This window comes from Triturus cristatus, chromosome 1_1 (assembly GCF_964204655.1).
Source record: "Triturus cristatus chromosome 1_1, aTriCri1.1, whole genome shotgun sequence".
Lineage (NCBI taxonomy): Eukaryota > Metazoa > Chordata > Amphibia > Caudata > Salamandridae > Triturus > Triturus cristatus.
In genome coordinates, this window is record NC_140579.1 from 825746997 (window position 1) to 825766242 (window position 19246).

At 42.7% G+C, this 19246-nt stretch overlaps 1 protein-coding gene and 1 pseudogene across 2 annotated transcripts in view; both read left to right on the plus strand.

The window, feature by feature from the left end:
• The window catches only part of LOC146871127 (acidic mammalian chitinase-like), a 285562-nt pseudogene extending 278638 nt beyond the window's left edge, over positions 1–6924 (plus strand). The window contains exon 10 of the transcript XR_014979029.1: positions 5580–6924. The product of XR_014979029.1 is annotated as an acidic mammalian chitinase-like (transcript). The remainder of the gene's footprint in view (positions 1–5579) is intronic.
• Positions 6925–8445: 1521 nt separating this feature from the next.
• LOC146871131 (carbonic anhydrase 4-like) overlaps positions 8446–19246 on the plus strand; it is a 122976-nt gene continuing 112175 nt past the window's right edge. Inside the window, exons 1-2 of the mRNA XM_085646165.1 lie at positions 8446–8494; positions 11391–11504. Coding sequence (XP_085502291.1) covers positions 8446–8494; positions 11391–11504 — 163 coding nt within the window. The remainder of the gene's footprint in view (positions 8495–11390; positions 11505–19246) is intronic.

Here is a 19246-nt window from a genome sequence, read left to right on the forward strand (position 1 = left end):
GGTGTGAGGGTTGCCATCCCGCTGTGCCTCTCCAATGCTGCTGGGTATCTGAGCTTTGGTACTGCATAGGAGTCTGCTACACCCGACCTCAACAGCATCGGAGTCAAGAAGGGAGGTGGGTGGAAGCTGTGCCGGCTTTAGGGTGGTGCGACCGGTGCCCGGTTAAAATTACGGACAAATGGCGTCCGTTAAACAATCCTTCACGGACAATGGACAGACGACCGAAATTACGGACTGTCCGTGAAATTTACGGACGGTTGGTCACCCTATGGTAGAATAGATCGCACAGGTGCTCAGAGCGCCGTGCACAGCTGTATCGTGACAACCTGAAAAGGCCGTGTGTTCCTTTCAGTGAGACACTGAAGAAGGACTAACACAGGAGTCTTTGAGCCTGCCCGCCCAAAGGATGAGGTGGGTTCAGAAGTAAAGTACACCCTGGGCGCTCATCAGAACGTATTTTTAATCTGCAACCTTCTTAACATGTACAATTTTGCAGCTGACATAAGTGAATGCAAGGTCATAAATAATGCTTGAATTCTCATTATGTCATTATAAAATTAGATTTCCAGCACGAGTCCCTCAGATGCCTTATAGGTGTATTCTGGGCTTCGGACACAAACCCTAGGTGAAGGTCTCTCAGGTTCCTCTTGGTCTTAGTCATAAAGCCTGTGATTCTGCCCCTCTCTCCCAAAAGCTGGGGTTCAAGAAGGTTTTGGCGGCCCGTGAGCATGTGCGCCCACTTACTTCACAATGATCGCCCTTTAAATAAAGCAGACTGAGAGGCACGAGAGCAGGGGATCCAGAGGGAGAGATAGGCGGCCTGTTTGGCGAGGACACTCCTGAAGTGACCTGCTTGGGCGGCTCACGTGGGGCGACATGTCGGTGGGAAGAGAGATCTGTACCCACAATCATCCAACATTCCAAAGCATCTTGTGACTAGGCACAAATTCCGCAAGCACCAACTGGCTATTAGGTCTCCTTATAAATCTTCCATTTTGGCAATAGCAGTGCACTGCCAGACAGAACCCCATTGGCAAGGAAGGGCAACAGATAGAGTTGCACTTGATCCCACAGTCCAAATTTGGTGTGCAAACGCACACATAACCACACAATAGGAATTTTGAGAGACGACCACAAGGGAAAAATAAATAAATAAATAATTTCCCCTCGTGGTAGTCTCTCGAAATCCTCCCCAAGCCGGCCCACCGCTCTTACTTGCAGTGGCCACAGCTGATACGCTTTACATAAATATAACTTACTTTTGGGAGTACAGGCTACTGGTGATATTCAGGAAGCCGTGCTCTACGGAAAAAAGTCCTGTAAGTTGGGTGTTAAAATAAAACTTTTATAGAAGGCTACATATTAGAACAGTTTTGTGAAATGTTTGTGACCTTTTAGTTTACCGTTTCATCCTTGTCTCAATTGAAATAGGAAGCGCTACCATAAAACAGAGTCTCCCAGTACAAGTAAGGAAGGAAATGAAAGAAATACTTGCAGTTTTCTTTGCAAATCGAATAACTTGAGAGATTAAATCTAGTGGTGGCAATCTATTCAGTCATTTCCAAGAAAGAGTGGTACATAACAATGTGCACCGCCTTAAGATATTTGGCTTAGGTGTTTGGGGAGGTAGCCAACCTATTGTAAATTGGAATGTTCAGCCACGGACCAGTAGAGGGTAGTGTTTTCCTGTAAGTTCCCAAAAACAAGCAGCAAGGCCAACCTCACAGCAAATCTATGGCTAACAATTAGGAAAATCAAATAGTCAGTTAAAATAAATAACTGATCAGGTCCAAATCTAGCTAATTAAAAGAAAAAAATAACAAGAAAACTTCACAAAAATGAGACCAGTAGATCATAAGTAAAGAAATGGGAAAACGCCGTGCAGATAAGCATTTGAAAAAGTTGTTCAATGCTGTAAGCAATTGAAAAAAAGTTGCAAAATGCCAAAATATCTTTCATGTGGTTGTCTCAAACCTAGGTGAATGACATAACTACTGTTAAAAAATTACCCATTTAGCCTGTTCACCCCCACTTTTTGTGTGCTGACTGGTACTGATGGTAGCCGACTCTGTATGTGCCCTGAGTCCTGGTAGTCAGGCCCAGGGCCAGTCCTATGTTCAACACACACATGCAATGACATACACTTATAATTGGTATGGCCTACCCTATAAGTCCCCAGTTTATAATAGGGCCTGGCAGTTTAGAGGCCAGCATCCTTTTTTTGCACTTGCTTGCGTTCGGTGCTGAGAACCTGAGGCCATTTTAAAAGCTGCCCTGAGTTCAGCACTGCTTTTAAATAGTAAATTCACTAGAAACTCGACTTTGGTGGCAGGGACACACTATAAGTGATCATCTGCATTTCTTTTACATATCAGATACCCCCTGCAAAGTTAACTGTGGTGCTGTGGGCACTGTAAAGTATTAATCTACATCATTTTTACATATTAGGCAGCCCCAGGTCTCCCCTAGGTGTCCCAGGTTTGGGAAGGGTCCTGTCATTATGAGCAGGGCCCTTATAAAATATGTTTTTAAGCCCTTGTGTGTGAGGAATTGCACATTTCACTTTCCCCATTGTAGATATTTGGCCTCATAGGCTAACTTTGCAATATTTTATGGATGCATAACTAGTGCTAGGAAAGTATAGAGAATATCATTCAAAGACTTAACAGAATGGTATTGATAAATCCAATTGATTGCTCTTGTTGAATTTATCCTAACTTATACAGAAAATAAGTCATAACACTTTGTCTGTAAGCCAAAATCCAGGCTTTCTGCAGTCTTTCCTGATTAGTCAGTGCTAACAGGCTAAGCAAAGCTGCCTTGATTAGGTGATAAGTTGCTATCCAAGGGAGAGGTTATCTGCTGGAGAGAGCTCTGCAGCTACTCAGGAATGCCAGGGCAGGGAAGAGGGGTCGTAAAGCATGAGGCTTCAAAGGAGGATAGGACAGCCAGGGAATGCCAGGCCTACCAACCTTCAGTCCCTGTGCCCCAGCCAACTAGCAGGCTTAAGGAAGGAATTTGACAGATGTTAGGGGAGGTCAGCTACGGAAATGAGAGTTGGTTTAGTTAGTTCTTACTGCTCTGCTGAGATTTCAGCCATGGTGGATGTTGGAGGAATAGTGCTTTCTGGGACAAGCAGATGCCACTCTTTTGAGGAAGTAGTCATGTGGCTGGGTGGCACCCTGCATCCCATTGGCCAGGGGTGCCCCCTCCCCCTTGATGCCCAGTGGCTGAGATTAAATACGTGAGAGGTGCATAGCCTCTCAGTTCTCCTGCCTGAAACTACAAGAAGAAGGAGGATTGTCCTGCTAGAATCCTGATCTGCACCCAAGGGCCTACCTGATGAAGAATGTGCCTGCTGCATTACCTTGGACTGCAGCTCTGTGGACTTTGTCTTGCTTCAAGAAGGAGTAAGGAATGAACTCCCTGCAGCTACAGGTTAACAGAGCGTAACTGACCCTTCTCCAGCCAGAGTCCCCCTCCTGGAGTGTGTCCAGGGGTTGGCCAAGTGCATTGTGGGAAGTGAAGTCTAGGCCTGCCAAGGACCATCTAAGAGATTCCAGACCCTTGGATTTGTGTTTGACACTTGAAACCCACCAGGAGGCCTTCTTGAAGGACCTCCAGAAGTTTGGGAAGCTTTTTGGAAAAAGCTCCATAAGGTGACTGACATGACCGCGAGAGCCAAGCTGGCCACCTTCAACCGCGACCCGGCCCGGAAACTAGGTTCGTCCCGCTGAAGTGCCCTGGAGGTACGATATATACAGACATTGACCGGGAGCTCCCTGAAAGTCAAGCCAGTGAACCCACACCAAATCTGGACTGATGGAGAGCATCAAGGGCACTCGGCAGAGAAAAATCTCCAGAATTATTTTTACATGCAAAGATTTCTTTTATGACTGAAGCCTCCTGCGTGGGTATGTGACCTGGGCTCCATCGTGGTCAGCCTCAAACTTTGACTTTGTGCCGGTCAGGCGCGACCAGATGTCCAGAAGTGGGGCTATTGGTTTTTAAGCACTAGAAAGTGTTTATTCTTTTAAAAAATCATATCTCTGGTTCCCTACATTTGATTTTGGTCATTCTGGTGTCATTACTTATTTACTGTATTTGTGTTTTTAAATGCTTTACACGCCTGTTTCCCACGTTAAGCTTCATTGCTCGCTGTCATTTACCAAGGGTTGAGCAAGGGACTAATTTATAGAGACCCTATTCAGGATCCTGTACCATGTTGGTGGCCCTGTTTCTGGTGTTAGGTGCCTACCTGCTACTACCAACTAACAACCTTCGAACAACTACAAACCAATTGATTAAGAGGGCTGATTGAAAGCCTGATAAAGTTACCAAAATCAAAAGGTCTTGACTAATGCTGGATATAACACTGTATTCCAATGGTGGGCTTTGGTACGGAGATCAAGCAGGGCTAGCATGATGTTCCCTGTGAATTGTGTCAGCATTATATGCATTACCCATGGCACAAAGGTTTTCAGGGGTAGTGACAGACAATGGACAAAGGTTGGCCTTAGGTTTGAAAATGACCCAGTATTACATCAGTGATTCTTTTTTGCACTTTTATTTGCAAGGAGAGGGTAATTTATGATAATGGGGTCCAGTTGCTCCAATGCACATGGATAAAAAGCAAGTAAGTGTAAACCGAAAAATGTTGAAATTTCTGAAAACAATAGCAAATTGTGAATTAAGCAAAGGGCTTTCAATAAAGGATGGTTATAAAGGACAGTGATGCATTTTTGGATTGTACTAAAAAATCTGAGTTTAGGGATAGGTGTCATTTATACCACTCCACATGCTGGTACACCCATAATGCCATGATATTGTGAAGGATATTTTGTGGGCGCTCACTTACAATAGGAAGACACAAATTTTGCAAAAAAAATCAATTGGTATTAGTTTTTATCCTACAATCTTCTGTTCCCACACTTCTCCTGATACAAATGCTACACTTCAAGTGTGGGCCAGCCTCTTGAATTGGACAGGAAAGGCAGTAAACAGAAACTATGCAGGGGGGTTGCGAGAGGAGAATAATGCTGGAACTTTTGCAATGGCGAATTGATACAGTATTTGTGTCTGTGGGGGGCTGTTTTCATTGAAAACAATTTACCAGACATTTTTGAAAACCAGAGACCGTGGGGAAATTCAGGCTTGTGTGTTTCAGTGGATTCCACCTTCTTTCCTTACCCAGAATGCCCTGGAAACATCACAGTATGGGTACAAAAAAAGTCAAACTTTACATGATGTAAAACACTGAAATTTGTGGCCAATGGCAAATGTCCCACCATCCAACAAAAACTGAGGAAGATGATAGACTTAACCAGTAAAATGTACATCTGTACAAGGGTGGTGCAAGGACAAAACAGTAAGAATACAACATTTGCAGTTAATGAGGTGGAGGTGAGTTTGAAGTGAGAAAAAGGCATTGATTGGATAAAGTAATATTTGATGTATCTACTGAATGGATAAAAATGTAGCTCATAGGTTTTGCAGATTTAAGTTTTTTTGTTTACTACCTTGTATGTGCCCCTACTTGGTGCACCTAACCTCCTGATATTCCCTTGTTCTCCTTTCAGGCTGGTGCTCCATCAAGGCAGATGACATCTATGAAGATCCTCAGAATCCCGCCCAAATTCTATATCTGTACTAGCCATAAGGGCCAAAACTTCTTCTGCCCACAAGGGATGCTCTTCTTCAAAGCCTGCAAATGTTGCAACTGGCCTGGTCAGGGTGCATAAGGCCAGCACCTCCTGGACTTGTGAGCAGTCAGTTGTACATTTCTGTAACCCCTAAGGGAAATATCAGACAACCTTCCTCAAAACAAACAATTAAAACATGCTCAATGATGAACGTCATGTTCTCACACCTCTTAAAGGTATTTTTTTCATTCACACAGTATGGGACAGCCAGTCATTTATCTTAAATTAATTTTTGCTGTGGTCATTGAGAGATTGACCTATGGGCAGAACCTGCTGGAGCAGAGTCCGACATGTCAGACTCTGCCTTGTCTCTACCAAAATTTTAGTAGCCCCAGTGCACAGGTCCATCCGGATCCTGTCTCTGACTCTTGTACTTCTGAACCTCTGTTGCCCCCAACTGTTACCAAATCTGCATTACAATTATGCATCATGAATACATTTGCAATGAGCCTCCAATTACACATTATGCATCAAGTATTAAGTACAATATGAGGTGATTTTTTTTCTTTTCAAACATTAGGGCACCTTTACAGTATATGAAACAACGCGGATTTGTTTTACAGATGTGAACAATGCCATGGTTAACCAATGATAAAATGTTACTGATATAGGAGCAACAGTTTAAAACACATTGATATATCAATTTTGCGATTCTGAAATACCTAATGCACATAATGGAAACAAACAAATCTCTACCAATTATGATGTGAGAAATTAAATTAACCTAATGACGTTTGAGATGGCTATGTAGTCTGTTTGATACATTTTATAAATAGGAGCTCTTGTTACTAAAGGTACAGCTGCACTCTGAATTTGTTTGATTGCTAAATGCATAAGCTATATAATTATATCTATTATCAGAGGTAAAACTGCTTCCCATTACTTGAAGTCATGTCACTTACTGTAAACCAATGATATGCACTGAAACTCGACTAGACGTTCGGGGCAGTGACATGTTAATGGCCGATTGTGCGCAACACAAGTGTCACAATTAGGAGAATAGTTAATAAAGATGCTATTTAATGAATTAACGTGTCCTCCAGAAGATAAAATCAAGGATAAAACTATGATTAAAAAAGAAATAAGACATTTTTTATATGACTTTGACTAGTGTTTTATGTTCTGTTTTTGCAAACAATGGGCAAGTCTACGGTGCTTGTTTCCAAAATTGTTACAAAAATTACCGTCACAGGACCTTCATTTCAAGGACTTTGTTAGAAAACATTCTTCAAGTACGTGATGGTGGAGTTATTCATCCCATGGATCGGGCAAACAGGTCACCCTCAAACGTTCATGCTGAACAGAACTCAGGCCTAAAACTCTGCATTTTGTGGCAAAGAGCTTTCTTCCTATTCAAACAAAAGCTAATACGTTTTCTTAGTTTTGAGTACCTCAGAGCTAGGCATCCAGGGCACGGCCCTTATTTGGTTCCCATCCTTCCTCAACAATCGATACCGGAGAGTACAGCTGGCTGACGATGTGTCTGATTCTGGTAAACTCTTGTGCGGGGTACCACAGGGTTCGGCGTTGTCACCTCTCCTATTCAACGCTTAGCTCCAGCCCCTGATAGCCGCACTGAACCTCCTGGAGTGTCAGATCTATAACTACGCCGATGACACTCAAATTATCATCCAGATAGATAGCTCCCAGGCCGCCCACACAAGAATGCAAAACATTTTAAAATTTACTATCAACTGGATGACGGCCAACTCCCTCAAAATTAATCCTGATAAGACCGAGGTACTGCGCCAACACTACAGACTCCGATCCCTGGAGCGACCTTTTTTGGCCACAGAGCTGGGCACAAATCCTGAACCGGCTCTGGCCGTAAAAAGCTTGGACATCAAAATTGATGCCAAGCTCTCTATGACCCAGCAGGTGTCAGCAGTAGTAGGAATATGTGTCAGCCTGCTGAGGCAGCTTAGAAAACTTGCCCCCCTTATCACATTCGCCACACTCAGAATGGCTGTTTCAGCCATGATAGTGTCACGACTAGACTACGGGAACTCCCTGTATATCGGCCTCCCAGAAAATTTGCTGGCCAGACTACAGGTCATCATGAATGATGCTGCCAGATAAATGTTTAGACTGCCTAGGAGGGCCCACGCCACTCCCTTCCTATGTCAGCTGCACTGCCTTCCGGTCAGGCAGAGAACCAAGTTTAAGGGCCCTTGTATTGCGCATAAAGCCATCTATGGCCAAGCCCCAACTTACATTAAAGATCGTTTAGCCAACTATACTCCTAGCAGGGTGCTACGGTCCTCGGAGGCCGGCTTGTTGGCCTGCCCCCACTTTAGCTCGACCTCTAGAGGAGGAAGAGCCTTTTCAACCTCCATTCCTCTACTTTGGAACAAGCTGCCGGAGAATTTGTGCAAGGAACACGCCCTTCTCCCTTTCAGGAAGAAGTTAAAAACAGTCCTTTTTGCGGACACAACCTAATCAATAAACATCTACTCACATGCCAGGGTAGGGCTCTCTCTTACAGTGCTTAGAGACCTGATGGTGATAACGCGCTCTACAAATGCAAATTACAATACAATACAATACCTATAATATTTTCTAAAGGGCTTTTACAAGCAAAAAATGGAGACTAGAAAAAGGAGGTTTCAAAAAATAAAAAGGATGAAGAAAGTGCACACTGACAGGCACATGCAAACCACATGCACAAATCAGTGGACATGATGAGGCATGAGTGAGGGATGGATGAGGCATGAGTGAGGGATGGATGAGGCATGAGTGAGGGATGGATGAGGCAAGAGTGACAGATGGATGGGGCTGGTTTGGGTCAAAGGGTAAGAGTGTTGGAGATACAAAAACGTGACATTAGGAATTCATCTTTTGAAACATTCCCCCTTACCCTTATCACCACATTATGAATGCTAAAGAAGTGTCTAATATTGTGATTGACTGCTTAAATTCCTTTCCATACATAGATAAGAAATGTATGTCTGGACAAGATTTACATGGCGGAACTCTTTCGACAAAGCAATGCAGCATGTCATAGAGGAGAGGATGGAAGGGAGAAGGCAGAGTAGGGGATGAAGGAATGACATGCAGGACTGATATCAAGAGGATTGTATTAAGATTAAGATGGATCAGATACTTGGGCACCAGTTACCGAAAGACGCCAATTATGTGTTGCTAGACATACCTTTAGACATAGACCTGCCCAGACGGAGTCTTAACCTGTGTAACCTGGGGATGGCAGTGGCCAAGAGAGACCTAGCCAAAAAATGGGGAGCGCCACAGGTCCCAACTTTGAGGGAGTGGAAAGTGGGGATGGACATGTACATGGGGCAGAGCAAGAGACATATAAAAACAAGCATTTACAATGCAATGGTCTCGGCATTGGTAAAGTTAGAGCTATTGGCATTGCTCATGACATTATTTTTGTTTATGTGTTTGTTTTTAAAACATTTAAAGAAACGGCATTGTCATGAGCAATGCCAATAGCTCTAACTTTAACAATGCCGAGACCGTTGCATTGTAAATGCTTTTTTTTGTTTATGTTTTTAAAACATTTAAAGAAACGGCATTGTTATTTACAATGTCAATAGCTTAATCACTCTCAAAAGCGAGATTTATTATGCAAGCATTATTTGGGAAGTTTGGCAAACCCATAATTATGAGGAAAATGCTGCAGCATCGCAAAATGCCAGTGGCCCAGACTAATATGCATGATGAGTATTTGGATCCCATGCCTTCTTTGTCCTCTCTGCTGAAACTGCTCTCTGAAGTGTCAAATTTTATTAATACTAAACAAAAATCGCACTACCGTGCCAGGGCCAGACTTGGCGATGATAATGATTGTTTGAAAAGGGAACTTTGAAAGGATACGAACTTGAGCAATTCTGGTTTCAAAATATAATAGAACACTGTAGAGGCATGCGTCTACCGACTGTTATATATAATTTGGGATATATTTCTTAATCTGTCGAGTTCAGCCACTGCATGATTATATTGTTGTCTCTTTTTGAAACTCAGGAGCAGTAACATTGTCGTGGTGTCACTAGGGCTTCAAGTGGATGCTTTCTCAATATTATATACAAGCCACAGTTACTGCTAATTTATCTTATGCAACTAACAACGATTGACAAAGCCAATAGTCCTAACTTGTTGTAGGTAGCATGTTACTTGCTGTATCATTATGCCTGGATGCAATGACAAAAGAGACAGCAAAATACAATTCGTATAGACCCGGCGCAACACCGTCCCCCACCCCCACCCATGTTTTTTTATCCCACTTAAAGCCCTGGGTAGGATACTCAACAACAGGGCCGAACTGGAACCCCAAAGTAGGCCTGGCAATTATGTCGGACCAGCTGGAGGGTCATGGGGGAACATTAACTAGCAAGTCGGCAAATAGCAAAGGAAGCCAGCGCCGGGCATTTTACCACTTTGTACTATATTACCAGCTAGGAGGTGACTCGCTGGTCTCAGGCCCCCTCAATACATCGTGCCACATCTGTTACAAAAGCGAAGAGTTACGATAACGTGAGGATATCACTGCCCTTGTCCCACCACATCTGCAGAAAATCGGCCCCTTCTAGGCTCCTCCCTGCATTGTTTACAAGATGCGACGGGTGCAAGCGCCAGCCCCCTTTCGAAAGAAGCGGAGGTCAGTAAACAAGAGCTCTGCAGTGAACAGAAAGGAAATGTGTTTATGCCTAACCCTTCCACCCAGCCCGTGGGAGAACCCTTTTAAATTGTGGTAGGAGTCACCTCAACCACAGCTGCCAAATGACTCCACGTCATAAGTGAAACGTTTCGTAAGGTTTGGATTTTTAGCCAAAAACCAATGAAATTCTTAGATCGAATTCTATTAGCCTTTACTCAAAGATACTACGAGCTTCAGAATGCCCCCCCCCCCTCCAAATCTGGATGGCTTAAGGTGTCAACATTTGTAAAATGCGGGGCCGCACATCTGCACGTTGGAGTTCAAAGTATGTAATCCTCCGAAATGGGAAGAATTAGCACTAATTATATTGCATGAATAATAAACCTGCATTTACATCGCTTTTATTCTGAAAGGCTTAGGTGCTATATAAAGGCATGCGTGAGAGCCAGTCAGCTGTATTTAGAGAACACGCGTGCCAGGTCAGAGGACATGCCTGAAAACGTGTGATCATAGGCAGATCATGTATTCTCCCTTTGCGGCAATGCAATTGTTAATGTGTGAAATGCAACTGAATTGGGTGAATTCCCCTGTAGATTAAAACGATTTTAGCTGGTCTCTCGTCTCCCAATGAAAGAAGCACAGCGCTCCGATGCCTCCGAGTTAGTAACTCGCTTAATTTTATTTTAAAAGAATATTGGTAACAAACACGCGCTACCCCTAAGCAACCAGGATGCATGCCCCAGGGCAGGCCCCGTGTTCCCTGGCTCGAGCTATGAGTATGCCCGAGGAGGGGGGCTTCGAGCTCTCATTTCCTCCCCCTGCAGGCTGCCAATCCGCCCACAATGCCCGCACATCCAGTCTGTGGGAAGGTGGCCGTTGAAATCTGCATTCCTTTTCTCTCACACAGCGTGCAAGGCCGAAATGTGCATTCAGCACAGCGGAGAGTCCCGGGGTAGCAGCTGACCTCTTAACACCAGCCAAGTGGCCAATTAGCTGATAAAATGAGGTTCCTCTTTAGTTGTGTAGATCAGGGGAGGGGGGCGAGGGGGCTGTTCCACAGGTGATCTAAGCCAGCAGTCAAGAGGCTGGGCTGAGAGGAAAAGCTGGAAGAGGACGCAGCGCGTGGAATTCGGAGAGTTGGTCGTACCCGGCTGCGAGACTTGCCGACATAACTCTAGCCAAAGGTAGTTCGGTGGGATAATGCGCTTGCTCCAGCATAACGTGTTTAAATCCTTGCGGAGGGAGGTTGGCTCTGTTTTGTGCCCTTCGAAGTTTGTAACATGCTTTCTTGTCAGCTTTCAAGATCTCAAACAACCCGTGGAATAAAATGTGAGGTAGTATTGAACACTTGCAAATGTGTTTGATAAAAAAGATATCGTCTACTCCGCGTGATTCACCGCACTCCTCTTGTCCGGACTGGCGCTCCTATGTGTCGACTGGTCGCCATTTCAGTTTGCTCTCAGATTGTAAAATTGCAGAACGGGAGTATTTCGCAAAGCACCTCACGCACAAAAATAATTTACATTATTTTGGTTATAAAAGATGGTGTCTCCCCCAAACGAATATAGGTATAGAAGAATTTATGAACGCCCAAAAGGAGCTGTGCGTTGAGGAATAAACATTTTAAAAACAAACGCAACAGGTAGCTCCCTGACAAAGTAGGACGTTTCTCGATTGGACATCAAACTCACGAGTTCTTCTTCTAGAAGTAGTAAAATTGTATCCACGATCTCCCTTCCCTTAAACGTATCCTACGTTTCTCCGAAATGCAAACGGTCAATATGAAGGGGCGAAATGCTCGTACTTGCTAAAATGAACCAATTATGTAAATTAATCAAGGAGTCCTCTCCCCTGCCTCCCTGAAGTCAGAACAAACAACATTGAAAAAATCTGGCGGCAAGACGGCGGCTGCGTGACCCGTGCGAGAGTCACTCCCTGACCGCTGCTCTGCTTTATGGTAATTTTTGGTGAAATCCAATGCCCAGCTGAGCCACGGTGATGAAAAAAAGCTGAACCTGAGCCCGGATGATTTTTCAGCAATATTTATACAAACTATTACAACGCGCATCGGAGGTGTTTGTTATCGGCGCTCTGCACCTGAGAAACCGGTCATACCTGTTGCCGGCGCTGCTTGCTGGGAGCCGGCGGTGGAGTTCACGGGATGGCTCCACGGAGACTCGCTCTGAAGGAAGGAGCGACCGGCGCTAAGACCTTAACAGCGCCTAAGAAGCAGGCTACCCCTAAGGAATCAGAAGCTGCTTGCACACCTACCCAGGAGAGGGCGGAGAGTAAAAATGGAACTACCAGCGGCGAATGGCGTCTTGCGGATGGTGCTACGAAGTCTAGGACACAGACGGTGCCCGGGATGTTTTCGGTGAAAAGGGTAAGCGGAAGACAGGGGTTTAGCCTGTTAAGACAAGATTCCAAGTAAATCTTCAACGGGGGAGAGAGTTACAGATATGGCTAGCAACATTGTTAGCAACAGTGTATCGAATGCCGCAGGAGGGACGGCTACATCTGAATCCCTCAATCCCCTTGAAGTATGTAATGGCGCCAAAGCTCCAAACGCTTTAAATGCTCAAATGGGGGATATGTATAATGTAGAATCTTTAAAAAAAGGACAGAACACTACAGGCTTTCAGTGACACGGAGTCTGTTTACAAGCTAGGGCACCGGAAGACACCACCGCCTTTCTCCGAGGCAGAGCAGAAATGCCTCGGAGAAACGCAGCGTCCTTTTCGGATTCGGGGGCGTGTTTTGCTGTTCTCCTCCTTGAGACTTCTCGCAAAAAACACGCCCCCCGATCCGAAAAGGACGGGGCCTAAATGGAGTGACTGACCTCTTCTCCAGTGGCTGGCCAGCATTTACGAGGCCAGCCAATGGAGAACAGGGGAGAAGAGGGGCTGGTTCAAGCCCCTCTTCTCCAAGTCATTAAATCTCCGACTTCCGGTTCTGCCTTTCGGCAGACCGGTAGTCCTCGACCTGAAAATGAGAGTCTGACCCAAATTTCTTTCAAGATCTGGCGTCCCTGGCTCAGGTATTATGGGCTAGAGCTTAATGCTACGCAGGGGGGCCCGCAGACTCTAATCATGCCCCGAGTACAGACAAGCCCGAACAAACCTACATCCGTGGGGAGGAGGGAGGAAGTGTCCAATGACAACCTACTGCCATGAATCTAAATTGAAGTATATTGATGCTGCTGGAAATTCGAGATCTTTGTAACCAAATGAGAGATGTGTATTGCCCTGTCGCCTTGTATGTGCCAAATGTTAATTCGATGTCTATTGATACTGGGAAAAATGTACTAATAAAAACAAAAAAAAGATTAAGATGGGTCTTGGACCTTTACCTGATGTGCAGGAGTGAGGGAATCTCGCTCTTTATCAATCGTGCATCAGCGTGAGGGTTGCTCTTTAGTGGTGTCACATGTTATTCTGGAATGTCAATGAGCACGGTACTTCCTCCACCACGGACCAGGATGCCACCTTTATGTGACATGGGTGTTAGAGAGTTCGGTGATGGAGAAGCAGTTGAAGTAAACTGACTTTAGTCTGTCACTAGGTGGTACTGTGGGAGAGATTGCTGGGACCTCAGTGCTGTCTAATTCTTTAGACGTTGTTGATGGCATTGGATTTCTTCAAATGCTTGGCTTAAGAGTTTGAGGTGTGATTCACACCACTATTCTTCTGCCTTCTTATTCCGGATTTGCTGTTCCTGAGTTCTTGAGTGTTGAAAATTACAGATGACTTGACTTTATATGCGTACATTTTTACCATGACATGGTTGACCTATAGGTGTGGTTGAGATTAGGGGAAGTGACATCAGCAGCAGGGTTACATGTATTAGCCAGTTATCTTTCTTTTGTTGTGCTTTTGGCTCATTGTTATTCCCACCATCCTTACTTTTTTGTTAATTTCCAGCTGAATATGTCTAAGTTTTGAAATGCTTTGCTTATTGATTGTTTGAGCTTCCACCAGAAACGTGCTGCTGCGAAGCAGTCTCCCAAAAGGAAAAGAATCATCACTTGAGAGTAACTAAGGCAAACACCCTTATGGTTTCTCTCAGTGTCTCCTTAAGCCATGTACAGAAACTAAAGATATGCTGAAGGCTCACAAACTGTAACTCAATTTTATTTGCAGATATCTGCTGCCACATACCGTTTTACCGCTGGGTAAAAGTGTGTATAAACTTAGCGCTGGTTAGAATACAGATTTTGGGAGTTCTAAGCTTTTTTCTGTAGTTCGTACTTTCATTTGTAGTGAATATCTTTTTACATTTCTTAACTCACCCTTAAAGTATATATTAGTGAACAAATCATAATAGTTGTATTGACTGTAAAAATGTCTCACATCAAGAACCTTCATAGAGATATTACATCATAATGGTACATTTTTTAATACAGATGTTTCAGTCATGGCCTTGCATTGAGAGACACACCTGCAAAAGAAACCCAACGTGATTCATGTGAGCTTCAGAAATCCTCTCTAAACCAAAAATAACAATAATCCCTACCCAGCTTCCTCCATGTCAGTTGCCCCAGCCTTCTGCGCATCAAACCAAATCTCGAACTTTCCTACCGAAATCAGAACATCAGTGGCTCTCTGCTACCGCATGGTCAATACACCCAAAACAGAAAACCTCTATTTCTCATGTTCCTCACATCTGCCCTAGTCATGTTCCCCCCCTCCCCCCCCCCTCATAGCCTTTCTCCTGACACCTTAACAAGCTCCTCCACGATTAGGAACGACTTTGGAGTAAATTTTAACTCTCATCGGCATCTCAACTCTACGTCAGCTCCACTTCTTCCATATATAAGGTTCTATTTTACAAGTTTCCATTTTCCTAGCATCACTCAACATCTCCTTTTCCAGATCATCAAGCTTCTGCTCAATAAACTGGTCATAAGTAAGCTGGAGTAATTGAACAGTTTACTGGCAGAACGCTTTTCCCCCAGTATGAAAAAGAATCATCAATGTTGCCAACTCAACACTATTTAACATACACAGGCACTTACCATCCACCCTACACCAGCACTGTTCTGTGGCAAACTGTAAAATTACAAACTCCTGATATTGGATACTAATTGTAAGAAATCCACCTATTTTTCATGTTCTTCCCAGGTTTCTTTTTGAATTTTTAGATATACATTGCTTGCATTTTAGACCTTTGGGCACTGAGCAGTTGGTAACACGCAGATACTTGAAAGATACTAACAGGCCATACTGGCTTTAATGTAAGTCCAATATACAAGTAACTATGGACTGCTCACCTGGCATGAAAAAGATTGAGGTCCCCCACACTTAAGCTGAAAAGACATTGTACGTTAGGCCCTTAATAGAGGTGAAGCTTTTGATTTGTTCCATGTACCTTTAGTTGCTTCTCAATAAGGACATATGAATATTCAGCAAAGATTACATATTCTCAAGACTGCACTGCTCTAGGCCACTAATGGCAATGTGACTCCACAAACACAGTTTGTCCTCCAATTACTTGAAACTATGATGTGGTGATGTCGCTGGAGGAGCATGGAACACTGTGAAATCTGTAGAATGTGTGATATAGGTGTGTTCTATTCCTCTCCTTGACAGTTATTTTCTGTGCCCCTTTTGTACCAGACGTATAATTTGCCTATCTATAATAAATACTGATTGCAGCCTCAAGGAATGGAGAAACTTGTCTTTACAAGGTTGGCGATAAGGAGAACTAGGGTTACAAAATGGAAACTTTCCTGACTACTGCTTAGTGAGATTATTACAGCATTAGACTGATTTTGGGGGAAAAAACCTAAACAAACCAACGCTTTTCAGGGGCACAGAAATGCACTATTTTTTATAGCAATTGTATGAGTCAAGTTTAATTTTTAAAGTCATTTGAATGTCTGGCGGTTACGATGGCTTGTATGATGCATTTCTTTATTAATGCGTTCTTCAGATTAGCATGTGCCCTCAGCAGCGATCGGGGCTGTCAAGAACAATGATGTATTTCGGCACGAGTTTGCTTGACATTACAGGACATACTCATTTCAGCGAAGAACCTGTACTTGTACACGCATTAGAAAACCAGTTCCTTGTTTAACCAGCAATATAAATAAACAGGAGTTAACAAGTAACAAGGAAAAGAGTGTACTCATGTTTTAGAACTTTCCCAAGGCTCCCTCTCTGACTAACCCCACGAAAAACTCAACAATCTTAAGCACATATTCAATGATTTGCACACTTAAAAACGTTAGTGCAGGTCATTATTGCAGCCACTTGCACGCTTTGCAAATTAAAATCACATGCACAGAGAGACTCTAATTTGCATGTTTATTTTTATAAGCAGATATACAGTGATTGAGTGCTAGTTACAATTACTGCGATTTGCATGTTCGGTAAGATACATTTCTTCATGTTTTGCTTCGATTGGAATACCAGTCTTACAGTGTGCAAAATGTATCACCTTCTCCACCATTTCATGAGGACTGGTGAGCCACCTCTAGAATGAAAATTATGGCTGAGCTTTCTCAAAGTGCATTTAGGAGCCACTGATGGGCAAAGGTTCAGACTTGAAAGAAAAAAAGAGTTTGATGTATTATTACTTAGGACTAGAAGGTCAAAACTGTTTTGATCACTTACCTGCATACCAACCCCCAGCAGGTGAAGATCCAGATGAGTTTGAGGTAGCAATCACATAGCTGGACAAATATTTTGCCAAAAGAAAAACACTGCGGGGCAAAGGTATAAATTGTTTACTAGGTTGCAGAAACCCAACGAAAGTATAGATACAATAATTATAGCCTTCAAAGTATTAGCTGCGAAATGTAATTTTGAGAATTTGACTTCAGAAATAATCAGAGATCAACTAATTGCTAGGTGTCGTCCTAAAAACATTCAAGAAAGATTATTAACTAGTAAAGGTCCTTTGTTAGATAAGACTATTGACATTGCAATAAGCATAACGTGCTCTTGCGAGGTTGCAAAACAGTTGGAAGCATCAAAATTGAATACTACAATATCAGGGGTAGTAGCTAACAAAATGCCTTCAACTCAAAATAATGACAGCAACAAATAGGGCTTCACCAGTGGTGGCAAACCTAATGACCAAGTCAAATTTACCCAAAGGATCAGTTGTTATAGGTGTGGATCTCCTTCACATGTATCTTCATTTAAGAATTGTCCAGCTGTGAAACAACAATGCAGAAATTGTGGAAATATGGCACATTTCTTTAGAGTGTGCAGTGGAGCAAAAATAAATAGTATTCGATGTGTGTTAAATGAAGACAATGAGTATGACATGGAGAATGGTAACACAGAGTATTTAGTAGTAATCAGAGACACAAAGTAACAGAAAAGTAAAATGATTGTGGATTCTGATATTAAGGCCTTAATTTATTATGTAGAGATCAAACTTTTAGTAACCATAGGTGCATGCATTACTATTGTATCTCAAGACAAATTCAATCAATTGTGGAATAATAAGATATTGGATCCTCCAGATATGTTGATAGTAGCTTTTGAAAAAAGTAGAATAGATCTTGTTGGGTAGTTTTGGGCTTCCACTTGAGTTTTGGGTGATGTCTTTCAAGGAAAGGTTTATGTGGCCAAAAAAGAAATGTATGTCCTCGGATGGTTACACGAAGCTGAATTCAAATTAACCATTACAACTAGATGGGACAAACCTTTTTTTATTCATAGGAAAGAGGTAAATTTACTTAGGAACAATAGCAACTTCAATGAGGGTTGGAAAGAGAAATTCAGAAAGGTTTTTCAAGACCATCTAGGGACAATCATGGATTTTAGCCACACCATTTAAGTAAAGGAAACTGCAGTGCATGTAAAGGATAAATTACATAATGTACCCTTAAATACCAGGAAAGAATTATCAAAGCTGTTGAAAGATTTATATAAACAAGGCATCATTTAAAAGGATGATGCAACTCTGGTTATCTCCAATAGTTTTAGCAAGGAAAAAACAGGAGATTTAAGGATGTGTGTTGATTTGAGTAGCTTGAACAAAGCAATTTGGGTAGATAATCTTCCATTGCAAGGATTGAAAAATTGGGTGCTCCAGCTGGTTCACAAAATTGGATTTGAAAGCTATCTGTCACCAAGTAGAACCAGATATCTAGTCTCACCATCTAACAACATTTGTCACTCCTGACAGAGTATATCAATTTGGCAGGCTGCCTTTTGATCTGGCCTCAGCAGCAGCTGTTTTTTCAGAGACTGGTGTCAGAAATGTTTCTGGACAGCCCTCAGGTAGTCGTATTCAAGGATGACATCCTGATTTTTTTCTAGTAGTGAAGTGGAACATGATAATATTTTGGATGACGCTTTGAGTATTTTAGAGAGGAGGGGTGAGACATTAAGAAAGGACAAAAGTGTTTTCAAAAGCAGAGAAACAGAATATTTCGGACATATTATAATGGAGTAAGGAGTTAAACCTTAACTGAGTCTGGTTAAAAGCATTGTGGAAGCTCCTGCTCCATGGAACAAAGAACAATTGTTGTCTTTCTTAGCTATGTGTGAATTTTATTCAAAAGTTTGAAAAGATTTGCCAAGAAATGTTGAATGTTTCAGAACACTCTTAAAAAAGGGAGCCACATTCATTTTTTCTAATGAATGGGAGGACATGTTTCAAAAGAAAAAAAGTGATTATCAGAGCATTAGCATTGCAGCCAATTATGGAAGGGAGGAAAACTATTGTGACTATAGATGCATGTGAGTATGGCTTAGAAGCTGTTTTATCATAAAACGGGGGTACACATGAGAGCACAAGTGGAGCGGAAATATTCGGTAATTGAGAAAGAGCTTCTTGCAAGTGTGTGGAGAGTAGAGAATTTTAAACAGTACTTTGGGAGTAGGCCATTTGTTTTAAAGACTGATCATTGCCCTTTGGTAGACTTTTGTCATGTAAGAAAGTGAAACATTTAACGGCCTATATTGCA